Source organism: Sinocyclocheilus rhinocerous, unplaced genomic scaffold (assembly GCF_001515625.1).
Source record: "Sinocyclocheilus rhinocerous isolate Xijiao unplaced genomic scaffold, SAMN03320098_v1.1 scaffold967, whole genome shotgun sequence".
Lineage (NCBI taxonomy): Eukaryota > Metazoa > Chordata > Actinopteri > Cypriniformes > Cyprinidae > Sinocyclocheilus > Sinocyclocheilus rhinocerous.
The window spans coordinates 234097-251486 of record NW_015660510.1 but is presented as its reverse complement, the minus strand read 5'-3'; the positions used below and the strand labels follow the sequence as shown (position 1 = coordinate 251486).

General features: G+C 38.6%; 1 protein-coding gene and 1 pseudogene across 1 annotated transcript; both read left to right on the top strand.

Annotated features, from left to right (window-relative positions):
• The window catches only part of LOC107725269 (cytochrome P450 4A25-like), a 19330-nt pseudogene extending 9562 nt beyond the window's left edge, over positions 1-9768 (top strand).
• Positions 9769-14095: 4327 nt separating this feature from the next.
• LOC107725265 (serine/threonine-protein kinase pim-3-like) lies at positions 14096-16635 on the top strand. Its single transcript, XM_016534476.1, has 7 exons — positions 14096-14120; positions 14974-15219; positions 15332-15414; positions 15555-15605; positions 15690-16062; positions 16180-16350; positions 16448-16635. The coding sequence occupies exons 1-7, from the start codon at positions 14096-14098 to the stop codon at positions 16633-16635; spliced, it is 1137 nt and encodes a 378-aa protein (XP_016389962.1).
• Positions 16636-17390: the final 755 nt, after the last annotated feature.

Genomic DNA, 17390 nt, shown 5'->3' with positions numbered 1-17390 from the left:
ACAGGCCAAAAATCCACAAGAGCACAAGAACAAGAACTCTGAAAACAGAAAAACGACTCGCAAAACATGACTGAAACACAAGGGCTTATATACACAGAGATCATGGGGATAATTAGTTACAGGAGAGACATAAACCAAACACAGGAAGGAAGCATGAACCAAAAAAACTAAGCCTACATTTCAACATAAAAGATCTTACAAAACACAAGATGCAGAACACGGATTGTGACAGTTGGTCATGGTCAGCAACAATACTCAAGTAGGCTGTGGGGTTTAAACGATGTTCAGCTGGTATTGAAGGGCCCAAAGTGAGCCAAGAAATTATCCTCACACCTTTACACCACCAACAGTAGCCTGAACCATTGATACAAGGTAGGATGGATCTATACTTTCATGTTGTTCATGCCAAATTCTGACTCTACCATCTAAATGTGGCAGCAGAAATCAAGACTTGTCAGACCAGGCATCCTTTTTCCAATCTTCTTTTGCACAATTTTGGTGAGCCGGTGTGAATTGTAGCTTGAGTTTGCTGTTTTTGGCTGATAGGAGTGGCACCTGGTGTGGTCTTCTGCTGCTGTAGCCCATCTGCTTTTAAGGTTTGGTGTGTTGTGCATTCAGATAAGCTCTTCTGTAAACCTTGGTTATATTGTGTGGTTATTTGAGTTACTGTTGCCTTTTTTATCAGCTCGAACCAATCTGGCCATTCTCCTCTGACCTCTGGCATCAACAATGCATTTTTACACACAGAAACGCCACTCACTGGATATTTCTCTTTTTCAGACCATTCTCTGTAAACCCTAGAGATGCTTATGTGTGAAAATAACAGTAGATCAGCAGTTTCTGAAATAGTCAGACCACCAACAACCATGCAACATTCAAAGTCACTTAAATCACCTTTCTTCCCCATTCTGATACTCGATTTGACCTTCAGCAGATCTTGACCATGTCTACATGCCTAAATGCACTGAACTGCTGCCATGTGATTGGCTGATTACATATTTACATTAACGAGCAATTGAACAGTTGTACCTAATAAAGTGTCCGGTGAGTGTATATCAAGTATATTTTGCTGGAAATTAAGTTTGCCATGATATCAAAATTTTAGATACTAACGAAATTTCACAATTCTCAATAACAATTTGGATACCACAGCAGAAACTAATACTAGGCTAACTAATGTAAGTAAAAATAAGTCCTCAAACAATTACTGAAGACAAGTTAACAGTAAAAGGAAGAAGATTACAAACAAAAGGACAAATACAATAGAAAAAAAGATAGAAATGAAATAATGCTTTAAGTTTTGTCATGCAAATCTATCTAACAGTTTAGTTTTCAGCCAATAATATACTACAGAAATTGAATAAAATAAACAGTTGTTGAATTAAACATTACATAGTCTTCACTGTATGTCTGATAATCATTTCATCTCAATTATCATCTTTTAATAATTGTTGGAATCGAAAACTAAACTAAAATTCAATTAAATGCACTGCCCTAACATACTGTATATATCAAGATAGTAATTTTCCAGAAAATTCAATGAAAATAAATCGTTGATGAAGACAAGTTAACAGTAAAAGGAAGAAGATTACAAACAAAAGGACAAATACAATAGAAAAAAAGATAGAAATGAAATAATGCTTTAAGTTTTGTCATGCAAATCTATCTAACAGTTTAGTTTTCAGCCAGTAATATACTACATAAAATAAAATTGAATAAAATAAACAGTTGTTGAATTAAACATTACATAGTCTTCACTGTATGTCTGATAATCATTTCATCTCAATTATCATCTTTTAATAATTGTTGGAATCGAAAACTAAACTAAAATTCAATTAAATGCACTGCCCTAACATATATATCAAGATAATAATTTTCCAGAAAATTCAATGAAAATAAATCGTTGAATTAAGCGATGAATTAAATACTTTACAATTGGCAGGTACTGCATCTCATTTCATTTTAAGACCCAAAGCATTTCACAGAAAAATCATTGACATAATCAGTATTTTTGACTTTAATCTTAACAATGTATAGTACAAATGCCAAATGAGCCAGTTGGACTTAACTATGATCAGATTTTAAGAAAATTGATTGTGATTTGTAACGGAAATGAACTACAGTGACCAAACTGCAATGCAGCAAGTAAGAGCTTACTAAAGATTTCATCAATTTTATCAAATAACAAGCAGCAGACTAAGACGGAGACTGACCAAATTGTAAAAACAGTGAAGTTGCTAATGAAGGATTAGCTCAAAAAAATCTTTAGCATCAAATATTCATTTCATGGTAGAGCAGCTTCAACAAGAGGTACAGCAAGATATTAAAGCTGTCCAGCAAAACTTTCAAAAAAGCTAAGATGAGCTTTTTGATTTTCTTGCATCACATCCTCTGGCTGATCCTGAAATCCTAGCTACTTTTAGAATGGTCTTACATGGCACCGCACGGGATTGGTGGGCGGTAGCCAGAACTACGATAAATCTAGCGTAGCGTCAGTTCTGGCAGGTCACGTTAGTCAAGCTCGCATCAGCTGACTCACAGCTGATCCCCATCAACCTATGGGAATACGACACCCATCTAAGTATTCATATATAAGGTCCCGCAGTAGTATCAGCAGTTTTCGCATTGCTCAATAGCTAATTACCCTCCTCCATCCCCAACTCCTCCTCTGTCAGTCAGGATTCAGCCTTCTGATTCTCCTTTGAATCAGACTAATTCTAAAATGTGTACATAACATTATTTAACTTTAACGATATCTGCAATACATTTATGTTGGTTCTGTTCTGTTTACCCTGGGGGGGTTATCGCTGCTCTCCCTGCTCTCATCCATGCTAGGCTGCATGGAGGCGCGGGGAGTTCTTGCCCAGAACGGAACCATACCGCCAATACAAACTGTATGCTAATTGTCAATCATCTTTGACGATAGTGGTCCTGACAGAACTACCTGGCGTGATTTTGAGTCTTCATTCCTTACCACTTTTCTTTCTGAAGACTACAGAGATTATTGTGTTTGCACCCCCAAATACATATGGGTCCCCTAAGTTTGATTTAGGCCCTTTATCTATTCATGGCAAATCCATGGTAAAAAAATTAGGGGTACTTTTTGATGAGTCATTAAAATTTCACGAACAGATCAATGCTGTCGTCAGATCAGGCTTTTTTCAATTAAGAACACTGACAAAGGTCAAGCCATTTTTGTCGTTTTATGATTTCGAGAGAGTGATGCATGCATTTGTGTCTTCACGTCTGGACTATTATAATTCCCTGTATGTGGGGATTAGTCAGTCCACTTTATCTCGATTGCAAATTGTCTAGAATGCTGCTGCAAGATTGCTGACAGGCTGACAGGGAAATTAAATGCAGCTTGTGATGTCATTTTGCGGATTACAAGCTGTAATCCATACAAGCTGTAATTTGTATTCAAATCAAAAGGATGTGGATGTTCTTCCAGTTACAAATGAGCTAATTTGGGAGAAACAGCACAGAGACCCAGAGATTGTGCAAATATTCCAAACTCTGGCAAAGGAGGACAAAGGAGGTCAGCAGGCAAAGTAAGAAGTCATCAAAGATAAGATATATCTAAAAACACTGTCAGAGAATCATTCACACCATCAAATCTTCCTCCCCAAAGATCTTGAACTGTCTATACTGGAACACTATCACTGTAACCCCACAAGTGGACATGCAGGGATCTTTAAAACTATGACCAAATCAGATCCTGGGTGTAGACATCATGGGACCATTACCCCATAGCACCAATCAGAATGAATACCTTTTGGTATTTGTTGACTACTTCACTCGTTGAGTAGAACTGTTTCCCATTTGTACAGCTACAGCCAAGACTATTGCAACTATTCAGAAAAGAGATACTAACCAGATGGGGAGTCCTAGACATTCTGGTGTCCGATGGAGGTACAAAGTTTGTGTAAAAGTATGATTGCAGCATATGTAGAAGACAATCATAAATTATGGGACCAATACCTACCCAAATTAGGTTTGCCATTAACTCTACAGTGCAGGAAACCACGGGAATGTCTCCCGCAGAACTCCACTTGGAAGGAAGCTACAGGGGCCGATGGACAAGCTTCTGAAAGGTAAAAGCCATGATCTGTCATCCGATGCACCCCACTATGACACTGTGTATCACTTAAATCAACTGCAGGCAAGAGCAAAGGAGAACTGTAAGAAAGCACATCTAAGACGACTTCGGAATTACAATAAGAATCAATGGGACATCTTATTCAAAGAAAAAGACAGGGTATGGATGAGCCACTTCCCGCAGTCCAGTGCAAAGGACAATTTCACCGCTAAACTTGAACCAAAATGGAAGGGATCCTACCGAGTAATCCAACAAACGAAGCCAGTGAATTACCAAATAGCACTGGAATCTACAGGTGAAGATGTCAGTGTTGTTCATGTTTGCTATTTAAAGCCCTGCTTTCCAACTGCCACTGAACAAGAAGCACAAGAAGCTTATCTAGCTCTTCCAGGAATCCTCAGATGAGGACAAAGAATTCTTAGGGTTTTAATGGTTCAACATCTCATGAAGAACTATGAGATGCTTTTGTCCGACAGGGGAGGAGTGTAACGGAAATGAACTACTGTGACCAAAATGCAGTGCTGTAGGAAGAGTCAGAAGACTGAAGGAAATTAAGAAAATCAAATCCATTTAGGCACAGGTACGTGTGCGTGTGAGTGAGGGCTTTGTTCGCTGCACTGACAGTAAGAGTTTTTTTCGTTTGCTGTACAGAGTGTGAGAGTGTTTGGACAAGTTTGAACTGCTTGGAGTCTCTGGATGTATAAAATGCACCAAAAATGAAATGACGAGAATGAAGATTACCGTGTTATGAGAGCTTTGTTTGTTCCACTGCGGAGTGCTTGGATTATTTCAATTCCTGTAGGCTGTTCCTTTTCTATTTGTGTTTGGGACGTTCGGAAGCTGAATCATCAGATATTAAATACTGAGAAGTAACGCCACCGACAAAGCAACAACGAGACTGAAGATTACCGAGAATTTTGCTGGCTGCACAGTGGATGGGTGTCCGGATGTTCGCTGTGTTTGATCTACACGGGATTGGAACATTGTAACTGTGAGTGAGTTTCGTCTCGTCTTGGACGGACCACAACCCTCTGACTGTACATTGGACTCCAGGTAGGCCTTGAACAGTTAATTCTTCCTCCTCAACGAAGCTATTTAATCACCATCGGCTCTTGGAAAAAAATGGGTTTAGCGGACATCTAACCCACACCGCAACCACACACACACAAACACAAACATCAATCATCTTTCTTTTGAACCCTACATTCAAGGACATTAACATTCAAATAAGTTATTTGAAAGGGTTATGAGTTGATGTGTTTGGATTTCTTACATTATCAGAATCAGAATCAGAATTAGCTTTATTCGCCAGGTGTCTGCTGGGCCTTTTTCACAATGGAGTCAATGTGAGTGTTCCACTTCAGGTCCTGAGAGATGGTTGTGCCCAGGAACCTGAATGACTCCACTGCAGCCACAGTGCTGTCTATGATGGTGAGTGGGGGGAGAGCAGGGGGGATTCTCCTGAAGTCTACTATCATCTCTACAGTTTTGAGCGTGTTCAGCTCCAGGTTGTTGTGACTGCACCAGACAGCCAGCTGCTCGACCTCCTGTCTATAAGCAGACTCGTCTCCGTCCTGGATGAGGCCGATGACTGTGGTGTCGTCTGCAAACTTCAGGAGCTTGACAGAGGGGTCTTTAGAGGTGCAGTCATTTGTGTAGAGGGAGAAGAGCAGTGGGGAGAGAACGCAGCCCTGAGGAGCTCCGGTGCTGATGGTGCAGGTGTTGGATGTGAGTTTTCCCAGCCTCACTAGCTGCTGCCTGTCTGTCAGAAAGCTGGTGATCCATTGACAGATGAAGGTGGGCACAGAGAGCTGGGTCGGTTTATTCTGAAGGGTGTCCGGGATGATGGTGTTGAAAGCGGAGCTGAAGTCCACAAACAAGATCCTTGCATAAGTCCCTGGTTTGTCCAGATGTTGGAGAATGTAGTGCAATCCCATATTGACTGCATCATCCACAGACCTGTTTGCTCGGTAAGCAAACTGCAGGGGGTCCAGCTAGGGTCCAGTAATGTCCTTCAAGTAGGCCTTTAGTATGTCCTTTAGTATGTTAAAGCAACAGGTCTGTAGTCATTAAGTCCTGTGATTTTTGGTTTCTTGGGTACAGGGATGATGGTGGAACATTTGAAGCAGGAGGGGACTACACACAGCTCCAGGGATCTGTTGAAGATCAATGTGAAGATGGATGATAGCTGGACAGCACAGGCTTTGAGGCAGGCTGGAGAGACACCGTCTGGGCCTTTGGCTTTCCTTATCTTCTGCTTTCTGAAGACTTTGCATACATCCTCTTCACAGATCTTGAGTGCAGGATGAGAAACAGTAGGGGGGATGGAGGGGGAGGGTGTTGATGGCTGTGCTGTGAGACGGTCGGAGTGGGTGTGGGGTGTCAGACCAGGCTTTTGCTTTTCAAACCTGCCGTAAAACTCGTTCAGGTCTTCAGCCAGTTGTTGATTGCCAGTTGTTGATTATGGACTTTGAATTTAAAAATACTTGATGCATTGTCAAATACGGTGTCAGAATATTTCCAAATCTTGTTTTTATCTCTTGATTTACTATTGATGACTCGTGTATATTCTTCTGCCTCTTTTCAAAGACTACAGTGATGCATTGATGCTGTCTTATATGATGATTTATTTCATGAGATGATTTTTGTTTGTTACTTTTTTGATGTGTGCTTTGATATGCTTTGAATAGGCAAGGTACATGGTGAAAAAATAAACAAGTCCTACTTACGAATAAAATTAAAGGGGACATTTATGCAATTGTAAGAGTGCTGGTATTGTGTTTTTTTGTACTGTTCAGTGAAAGATGATTGATTCAACCAGCATAGCTATAGGATCACTACCGTCACAGATCATTCATAGCAAATCAACTCAAATCCCACTCATTACACCTTAATTTCATTGCTCTCATGATTATATTTAATCCTGCACACTGATGCACTACTAAATGGCTTCAGACATCAGTAATGCCTTATTCACCATCCATTTCTCAAAGACTGTTGCTATCTTCTTATGTTTCAGGGAAGACCTCAATAAAATTCCTTATACCACAATGTGCATTAAAGAATCCCTGCGGCTTTGCCCTCCTGTCCCGGCAATATCACGAAAGTTGACTAAACCCTTGACTTTCTTTGATGGACGGACTGTACCTGAAAGTAGGCCGATATTTCAGTTTCTTCCTCACACAAAGCGATCATAAGACTAAAACAGACAAGTGCACAAGTCATATACAATTTTTACTGTACTTTTATGGAGCATGTTCTAGTACACCCCCAAAACAAAATCAAGACTTTGTAAAAGAGCATAATAGGACCCCTTTAAGGCACTTTTTGTCCTTTTGGAGCACAACAATAACTGGTCACCATCCAATTTCATTGCAAGAAGACATTTTTAGAGCAATCTGAAAATTAGTTGATGACAGAATCTATATTTTTGGTTGATTAAGCCCATTATTGGTCCAAAAAGTTACCCCAAATCCATCAGACATAAAAACCCAAATGTTTTGTGAGAAGCAACAGCATAAGCCAACGTGGACACACTTGCAAGGCTGTCCTTGATGTAATATTTCGCTTAATGTTTTCATTGTTTTGGTCTCCAGTTAGTATGAATTTTGACAGACTGCTGCCTACTGCTTTATGCCCTGTTCACCTATAAACGGACATCATGACCTCTAACTCAGAGAACATCTGATCAAACATTAACCTGGCTGCTTGTTGTTCAGTTACATGACATATGACACAGAATATTATCAGTTCATCACAAAACAGTGACCGTAGGCTGAATACATCTCTGGATGCCTTAAAACACTGTTTTACTCTTCCACAGGTTGTATTATTGGAATTAACATTTATGGGATCCACATGAATACCACAGTATGGGAGAATCCATATGTATGTGTGCATTCTTTACATCTGAAATATCACTCACGAGTCACTACATAAAATAGCTTAAGTTACAACAGAACAATGACTGAATAATAATTTTAAAAAAAAAATTTAAAAAAAGAAGTATGCAGTGGAGTCGTATGGAGAAGTATGCAAAATATTTTAGCAGCAAAACAATTAAAGTGAAAATAAATGTGAATTAGTATGTCTTAGTATCTAGTGAGTCTTTATTTTATTTTAATAACAGCAGCACTGGAGCTGCATGAAAAAAAACCTGATGATCATGTTTTCCAGCATGATTTGAGATGTCATGACCGTCTGCACAAAGAGTCACACGATCAATAACAATCATTTACTCTGATTAGTTCTTTAGAAATAGCAAAGTCATAACCAATTCTATAACCATTTTTTAATTAATTTTGTCATAGATTTAATCTAAAAATCTAAATAATAAATTATTTCCCAATTTAAATTAGATTTAAATCTCAGATTTTGGTCTCATAATTTTGGACCCCACTGTAATGTAATCAAAATACACATCACCAAAATAATTGAATGATTTGTTTTATGCGGTTTATAAACAAAACCATATGTTAACCATAACCCTTATATTTTATGTTTGTAATATTTCTCAACAGAAGAAAATATTATAAGACTTACAAAGTATTATAATGTCTGTGTATGTAAATATATTTAAAAAGTCACTGAAATAACATCTAAATGAACTGGTTTTATTCAACTCAGAAATATGATTTAATATCACTGAATCAACCCAAATGCATTACTTTATACTGACAAAACTCATTTTTATGGCTTAATGTGTGTAAAGATTTCTTTGATGTTTTTATTTCTTAAATGTAATATTTTTATTTCTTCTAAATGTGTTTAATGTGTTGTCTTGTCCACAGGTTTGATCCGTTGAGGTTTCTGCCGGAGAACGTTGCTAAGAGGTCACCGCATGCGTTTGTGCCCTTCTCTGCTGGACCCAGGTTTGTTGAAGAGACATGAGCGGGTCATTCACTCACATTTCAGCCACACAGAACAGAGCTGCTCTTTGGTTTGGAGTTTGGAGCGTCTGGGGCTCCGACCGCATTTCAGCCCTCATGAGAGCAAACAGCAATACATTTAAATTTAATTGCAGATTACATGCAATTAAGTGTCTCAAAACATTACATTCAGTTTAATTGCGTGTAATCTGCAATTATATATATATATATATATATATAATTTATTTATTTTGGAAAGTATATTTCCATAATAAGCACTCTTTTAAAATATGCTAATGTTCAGTGGTTGTATTTTCTTTCTTCATTTTTCATTTCTTCAAGTATTGTTATAATCAATATTTATCTATGACTGTGATTAAATAAACTACTATAAAACAGCCCACTTCATTGAGCTATATCCAAAAGTGTTGTCTGATTTGTGAATCAGAAGTTTTTCTGAATTTTTACTTCTCACTACTAACACAAACATATTTGCTTCAGATTGAAAAAAGATACAGTGTTTATTTCAAGAAAGAAATGTAGATTAGATTGTAGTTGTAGATAAACAGCTAATGAAGCATCTGATGTGTATATGATTACAGAAACTGCATCGGACAGAACTTTGCCATGAATGAGATGAAAGTCGCAGTGGCGCTGACACTGAAGAAATACCGGCTGATTAAAGACCCCCAGCACACCCCGAAGATGATCCCTCAAGTCGTGCTCAGATCACTCAATGGAATTCACATCAAGATCAAACCAGTAGAAAAGGATTCATGATCAGCTAGTGGGTACATTGAGCCTGTTGGGATGCTAGGAGGTGCGTTTGCCTTGAGAAGAATGACAATGACTTCATTTAAATATTTAATACACATTTAACAGCTGGAAACTGGATGGTTAGTGAATAAGACACCACTTTTTGAAATACCACACACTAAAGTGGCCCAACTGTTTAGGGAATTCGGCCTTTAAGCCCCATTCATACCTCCAGTATGAACGAATTTTCTTGCTGAATATCACCGTTTGCTTGGTGGCTTTTCCTCATGGCATCGGACATCACGAGCTCTCTGAATATTCACTGGCAGTGTGAACAGGGTTTGAGTGTCTGTTATACTGTATTTACAACACAACATTTAAAAAAAATCTAAGAAAACTTGTCCAAGCAATATAAATTAATTTGATGCACTGAATGATTCTTTTGCCTACATCACTACATTAATTATAAAACTAGAGATCTCTAATATGGAGTAAATGCAGGTGAACTCTTGTGATCTGTAACTAGTGGAAAAGAAGTTAAAAACATTAAAAAAAAAATTTAAATTTTTTTTAAGTGCATTGCCTTTTTGATGTATGATGAATGTAAACTATTTTAGTGTTTTTTTGAATAGTTAACTCTCATCAGCACTACACATTTAAATAAAAATTCAGTTATACATCATTAAATTAAACTGTGAGGTGATCCTTAGAAGAATAGTTTATCCAAGAATACAAATTCTGTCATATACTCACCCCTGTGTCATGCCAACACTTTATGACTTTCTTTCTTTGTTCTGTAAAAAAAAAACAAAAAAAAAACAATGATATTTTGAAAAGGAGTTTTGTCCATACAGTGAAAGTCAGTGGGGGTCAATATAGTTTTGGAATACAGTGTATGAACCCCCTCTGCTGGACCCTTCAGACATCAGCAGTCCTTCAACAGAACTGTTACTGAAGGACATAAGCACTTACTGCTCATGTATTTAAGATTAAAACTATAATATTAAGTGTGACTTAAGTGCCAAAATGTATGACACAATACAATCTCTGGATATTAAAACTTTACATATGAGTATTTAAGCAAGTGAAAGGATTAAGTTAAAGGGGTCATATGACGTTGCTAAAAAGAACATTATTTTGTGTATTTGGTGTAATAAAATGTGTTTATGCGGTTTAAGGTTCAAAAAACACATTATTTTCCACATACTGTACATTATTGTTTCTCCTCTATGCCCCACCTTTCTGAAACGCGTCGATTTTTACAAAGCTCATCGGTCTGAAAAAGCGAGGTGTGCTGTGATTGGCCAGCTATCCAGTGCGTTGTGATTGGCCGAATACCTCAAGCGTGTGACGGAAATGTTACGCCCCTCACCATACTGTGATGCTGTGTCCGGCCGGAGCGACGAGACAAAAACAATAAAACCCATTATAAACTAGGCATTTGTTGCATCCAGTGGGGACATAATTACGGATTATAATGACTTATACTGGCTTTTTACGTGTTTTACGCGCCACGTAAACATAAAACCATGTCTGCATTTGTGAAATGACAAACAGTGTTATGCAAATCTTCCCACATCGTGACGTAGACATGTGGGGGCGTGTTTAAACGAGGCGTTTTAGGAGGGCGTGGACAAGTCTTAACTTTTATAAAGAATATCTCTTTGGGTTTGAGATTTTAGTCTTTGCAACTTTAGGGATCTTATCTATGCACGAACAGCTTGTAACACTCCAAAGAGAAAGGAAAACTTGAAATTGCATCATACGACCCCTTTAACTAATAAACTAACGACATGCTAATGTGTGCATTAAGGGCGCGTTCACACTAGCACTTTTGGTGCGCACCCGGGTTCGTTTGGTGTCAGAGTTTGGTGCGTTTGGATGATGTAACCAGGCAGTCGAACCAAGTGTGAAAGCACCCCAAAAAGACTGCAGTGGATCTGACGAGTTATGCTCTCTATGCAGACTACTAAAAGATTTCGACAAATGGCGTAAGTTGAGCTATCTGCTCTTTAGGTTGGGTTTGACAGTGCTTTCTGAATGTGGTCTCCACACTGTCTCCCAACCTCCTGACCAGCAGCCATCTGGATTAAAGCAAACATCTATCCTGAGGTGTGTTAACCGTGGTATAAGCGGAATAATTGACTAACCCGAGGTGATAATGCGGCCACGACACTTAACATACTAATAATAAACAAATTAAAAATAAAAAAAACACTTACCTCATCTAGGTGTGAGACTTAAACTTTCTTAAAGAAGAGGATCTAGCTGACTTTCTGGGACCAGTAGAAGCCAGAAAACAAATAGACTAACTCACAGTAAGTTTTTGGAGGCACAACGTACAGATTTTTGACAGACGTACAAGTTTATTTAAATTGTTTAGGGTTGTGCAAAAAATAAAATTATATATATATATATATATATATAAGGTGGAAAAAAGAAATTAAGTGTACTCTGTCGAGTAAAAAAGTATGAAGTCTGACATCAAAAATTGCAGCATTTGACTGTGTTGAGTAACTGTCACAGTATCACAGAGGTAAGGATGTAAAATGAAGTCAAGTGCAAGTTTACTAAGTAAGCATGAACAAATCACATGGGAGTATCAGATGCAAAGCTAACTTTAGCATAACCATCTAGCAAACAATGAAGACGGAAACAATCAAGGAGGATCAGCAAGAGTGTTACACACACACACAAAACATTTGTTTGGTCTCCAACTGCAACCATGTTTAATCATGTGATCCAAAATAAATATATTTTTGTGTCTAACAATTGCATTCATTTTGTTTTAAGACTCTGCATATTCAAATGTGATGCAATAAATCTGCTTTTGAATATATCATGATAATTCACTGAATTACTATTTGCAATTAGGTGGAGACAGTTCTTGGACATTGCTCTTTTAAAGTTCTTGTTCTATGTATTATGCGTTGTAACTGCTCTGTTTTAGTTTTCGCAGACTTTTAGTTTGCACTCTCGTTGTTGTTCCCATTTCTAGTCTGTTTCTGTACTTAATTGATTAGACCCACCTGTGCCTTGTTTTACACCCTTATTATTCTGTGTATATCTTGCCCTCTGGTGTTGAGTTCTTTGTCTTGTATTGTCTTAATGCTGCCATGTCTTTCTCCTGTGTTTTCATTGTTTCAAGTGGATCATCTTACTGTTTTTTGTCTTAAATAAAAGTCTAGCTGCGATTAGATCTCTCCTCTAAATTTTCTGGCTGCCTTGACGATAGTCTTTTTCTATATATTATAATCAATATAGTTTTAGTAGAAGGGCTACTGGATCATATTTGATGCATAACTTAAGGCCTGATAAGGTGTCTATATCAACATGGTCAATATGTCTCTAAAATGAAAAATAAAATAAATAAATAATAATAATAATAAATAAAAATACAAAGTACACTACTAAGACAAATACGAAAGAGATACAAATTAAACTCATTTTTCAGGTACAGTAGGTTTACTTACCATATATTTCGTCATAGTTTTTATCATCAGATATTAGTTTTAGCTCGTCAACGTCTCGTCTTCATTAACGAAATTACATGTCTTATTCACTCTGGTCCATAAGGTTTTTCAAGCAATCGAAGGCCCTGAGGTTCAATAAACAGTTTTATTTTAAAATATTAGATTTTTAAAAAATTTTTTATTATGTGTATGTCAGGACAAAAACTACACAAAATGAGAAAAATCACAGGTATTAATATGTTTTAATGGACATCTCAGCACAAAACATACAATTTTGTGCATGGAGAAATTACTTCTTTTTTTTATATAATTGCAGTGTTTTTCGTTAAGACATCTAATCTGCTAAAATATTAGTTGGAATGTAGATTCAAAAACATACAAAAACAACAACAACAACATACGGACATATGGAAATCTTACGTTTTAATTCATTTTCTCAGTAAAATATTTTTTTTTCCCAGCTCTTAAAACAAAAATTATGGAGGTTTTATTGTAGATATCTCACCAGTCGGCACACATTAAAGCACACGACGTCATCGCGCTACAGCTTGAACGTGCATGAATCGAACTTGAGTTGCTATAGCGACGCGTATTGTGACGTAAATTCCAACTGCAGGCATAAAAGCTCAAACTCATCGATTTATGATTGTTGTGTTGTTTGAAGGCCATACTTTGGAGACATACTTTTATGTGCGGAGAAAGTGATTTTTGAAGGAGTTCGGAGCATTTCTGAGGAGTTCGGAGGATATTTTCTTTGAGTTGACTTTTTGAAGGAGTTTAGATTATTTCTGAGGAGAGTTTTATTTCATTTATTTGTTTTTGTTTGGTTGGAAGGGTTTCTTTCACTTAACTTTTTTTCTTTTCTCTTTGTGAAGGAGATATTTTTTAGGATATTTTCAATGGCTCAGGTGGGCGAAAGACGAGGTGAGTGTTTTAATTTGTCAGGCTTTTCATTGGTATGTTTGTTTAATGTTTTTTATGTCATGTTTTTATTGGTATGATGTTGTATATTGTTGGACAACTCTAACATTAATAAATGTGTGAAGTTCATCAAATTTATCTTGAATATTACCAGTTAAATAAGCACATGTTGAAAAAAAAATTTTCATTAAAAAAAGTGTAATATGTGTCTATTGTTCATGTTCGCATACCATCTCGGATGTGCATTATTTTCCTATAATTCAACTGACTAGAGTCAATTATTCCGTTTAATCCACAGTCACCACCTGAAGAAATGATTCAGATGTTTTATTTCAAGAAATGTGTCCGAAAGCGACATCAATCTTGTGTGAATTTCATGAGATGTTTGTTCTCAGTGTTCGGCAGCAGCGTGTCTGATAATAGTGAGGGTGTAAGTTTATCTGCTTCAAAAACACAACCGTGACCACCTCACTACTGAGAAATGTCACGAAACTTTACAGTTTAGTAACTCTTTTAAGGAAAAAGTCGATCACTGAGCCGTGTGTGTGAGTACAGTGCAAGAAAGAAAGCCTTGAGATAATAAAAAGTGCGAAAAACGTGGAAATTGTGATTTTTAGTCTTATTTGTGGGATTTGGTTCAACTGTTGTTGTAGGAAATAACTGAAATAATTTAAAAGTGATATAAAACTGTAATGCTGGTACTACTTCATAGTTGTGCATTTACTTCAACATGATAATTGCACACCAACCAATCAAAATCAAGCATTCAACAGCCCTGTGATATAAAGTGTTATGATAATGATGTTAACAACAACAATGAACAAAAATAGTTTCTAAACTGCTGCTGTTCTTTCAGCTTTGGGCCGCTCCAGATCCACTGCTGCTTTAATCCAGATGGCTGCTGGTCAGGAGGTTGGGAGACAGTGTGGAGACCACATTCAGAAAGCACTGTCAAACCCAACCCAGCCGTGGAGTCCAGAACTGCTTGGCTATATCACTCCTCTGCCTTCTGAGTCGACTCAAAGGAAGAGGAAGCGGCTCAGCTTGGAGGATGAAGATCCCTCCACCTCAAACGAGAGACCCGCCAAACGCTCTTGCGGAGGTCAGGCTTATTCTGAAGACATTGCTGAATTAAGTGATTTGCCTTTGACTTGCTCACTGACTGATGATTAATGTAACATTCTTGTAGTCACCTGTTTTCTGGTATGTTGCAGATGCATATATAAAGGGCCCAATGCTGGGTCAAGGTGGATTCGGCTCTGTGTTTGCTGGGACCCGCAGCTCTGATGGATTGCCAGTAAGACATTTTCCCTCCTTCTTCACTCGAACAGCCCTTATTCATGACACTTGTGGCAAAAACTGTATTTCACCTGTGCAGAGCATGAGGTTATTGTCATAATTAGCAGGTGTAATTTACTGTGGTACATCTGTCTGCAGGTCGCCATCAAGTACGTCACTAAAGACGAGGAGCACGAGGACATGGAAGTTGTAAGTTTAGTCATATTGGTTTGATTCACACATAAATCAATCTAGTGATGATTAAAGGATCTCATGTCTCCTCTGCCGCCGCAGGAAGGTCAGGGTCTGCTGCCGCTGGAGGTCGCACTGATGACCCGGGTCAGTTCAGCTCCAGCCTGTCCCAGTGTCCTGAAGCTGCTGGAGTGGTTTGACCATCCCGGCCGCTACGTCATGATCCTGGAACGGCCGGATCCTTGCCAGGATCTCCACAGATTCTGTGAGGAGAACGGCTGTCTGGATGAGAGGCAGGCCAAGAAGGTGCTGCTGCAGCTCATCGACGCTCTCAAACACTGCGAGAGCCGCAGCGTCTTCCACCGGGACGTCAAGCCACAGAACCTGCTCATTTGCACCGATACGAATGAGATCAAGCTGCTGGATTTTGGCTGCGGACACCTCCTGAAGGACTCGGAGTATACAGAGTTTGCAGGTTGGCTAGGAGATGATCTCGCTACGACGATCTTCTTATACGTGATCAACAAAAGGAAGTTTCTGTTTTGGACTGGAACCATTTAAGCTGATCTCTTGCTCTTCTCGGGTCTCTCAGGCACTCTTTCATACACCCCTCCAGAGTGGTTTCATTCCCACAGCTATCGTGCAGGACCAGCTACTGCTTGGTCGCTGGGTGTGACGCTCTACAAGCTCCTGTGCGGTTCTCTACCTTTCAGAAACGCACAGAGAGTTCACAGACTGCACTTCCCTAGGCACCTGTCTGCAGGCAAGAGATGGCAAACATTCAGCCGTTCACAAAGAGCAGGCAGAAATCAGGAGGAGAATCATGTTGTGTTACTGAAGTACCGTGTTTTATGTAACAGATTGCCGTCAGTTGATTCGATGGTGTCTTAGAGCAGCAGCGGACGACCGTCCCAGCTTACAGGACATCGAGCAGCATCCCTGGTTACGCTCCACAGGTGGCCAGTCACATGACACTCATCACAGTGACTTCTTGTTCACTGGACAATTGGATTGTACTGTTAGGATAAAGGTAGGTGACTGGTTGTAATTCACAGGGTGAGCAGGAGTGCAGGAAACAGGAGCAGCAGAGACAGCTGGACACCTGCAGTGAGGACGATTTCATATGTTTTGTAATGCTGTGCTTCACTCTGGACCGTGATTGAGGGCTCTGTGTGGATGCTGGAGGAGCTGAACACGCAACGCCAGCTCAAACCAGAGTCCTGTTGCTACAGAGATCCGGTCCAGACCCAGTCCAAACCAGCATGTAGCCGTTTTAACCCTTGTGCATCAATTAAAAAAAGTTACACATAGGTCCATAGTGGACAAAAATGTCCATGTCAAAAAACTGTCATACAAATGTGAAGCTTGGGAGCACAGAGTTAAGTTTGGTCTCATTTTAAAGAAGACCCATGGACACCCACACAATTATAGCTGCATTATTTATCCAATTGGCTCTATAATATGCAGAAGCAGAAAACAGGAATAAAGCGAGTATCGCACCATCCGTATATTTGCAGCATTTATAGTGCTTTGCACTATGTACCAGACAGCATATCCCTGAAAAGCCCATTGTGTCATATTTAATGCACTTATGTAAATTTATAACTGATTTGAATTGAGCTGATTGTACAATAGAGTGTATAATCCCACGTTCATGGGTCCATAAAATTAAAACAGTACGGTTAAAACTCTTCAGATTTTGTGTTGTGATAGTCCAGTACACTATATACAGGCCTTCTTTGTCATATTTATAACACCCCTCATTTTTCACTCTTTGTTATATTGCAGCCATTTGCTAAAATC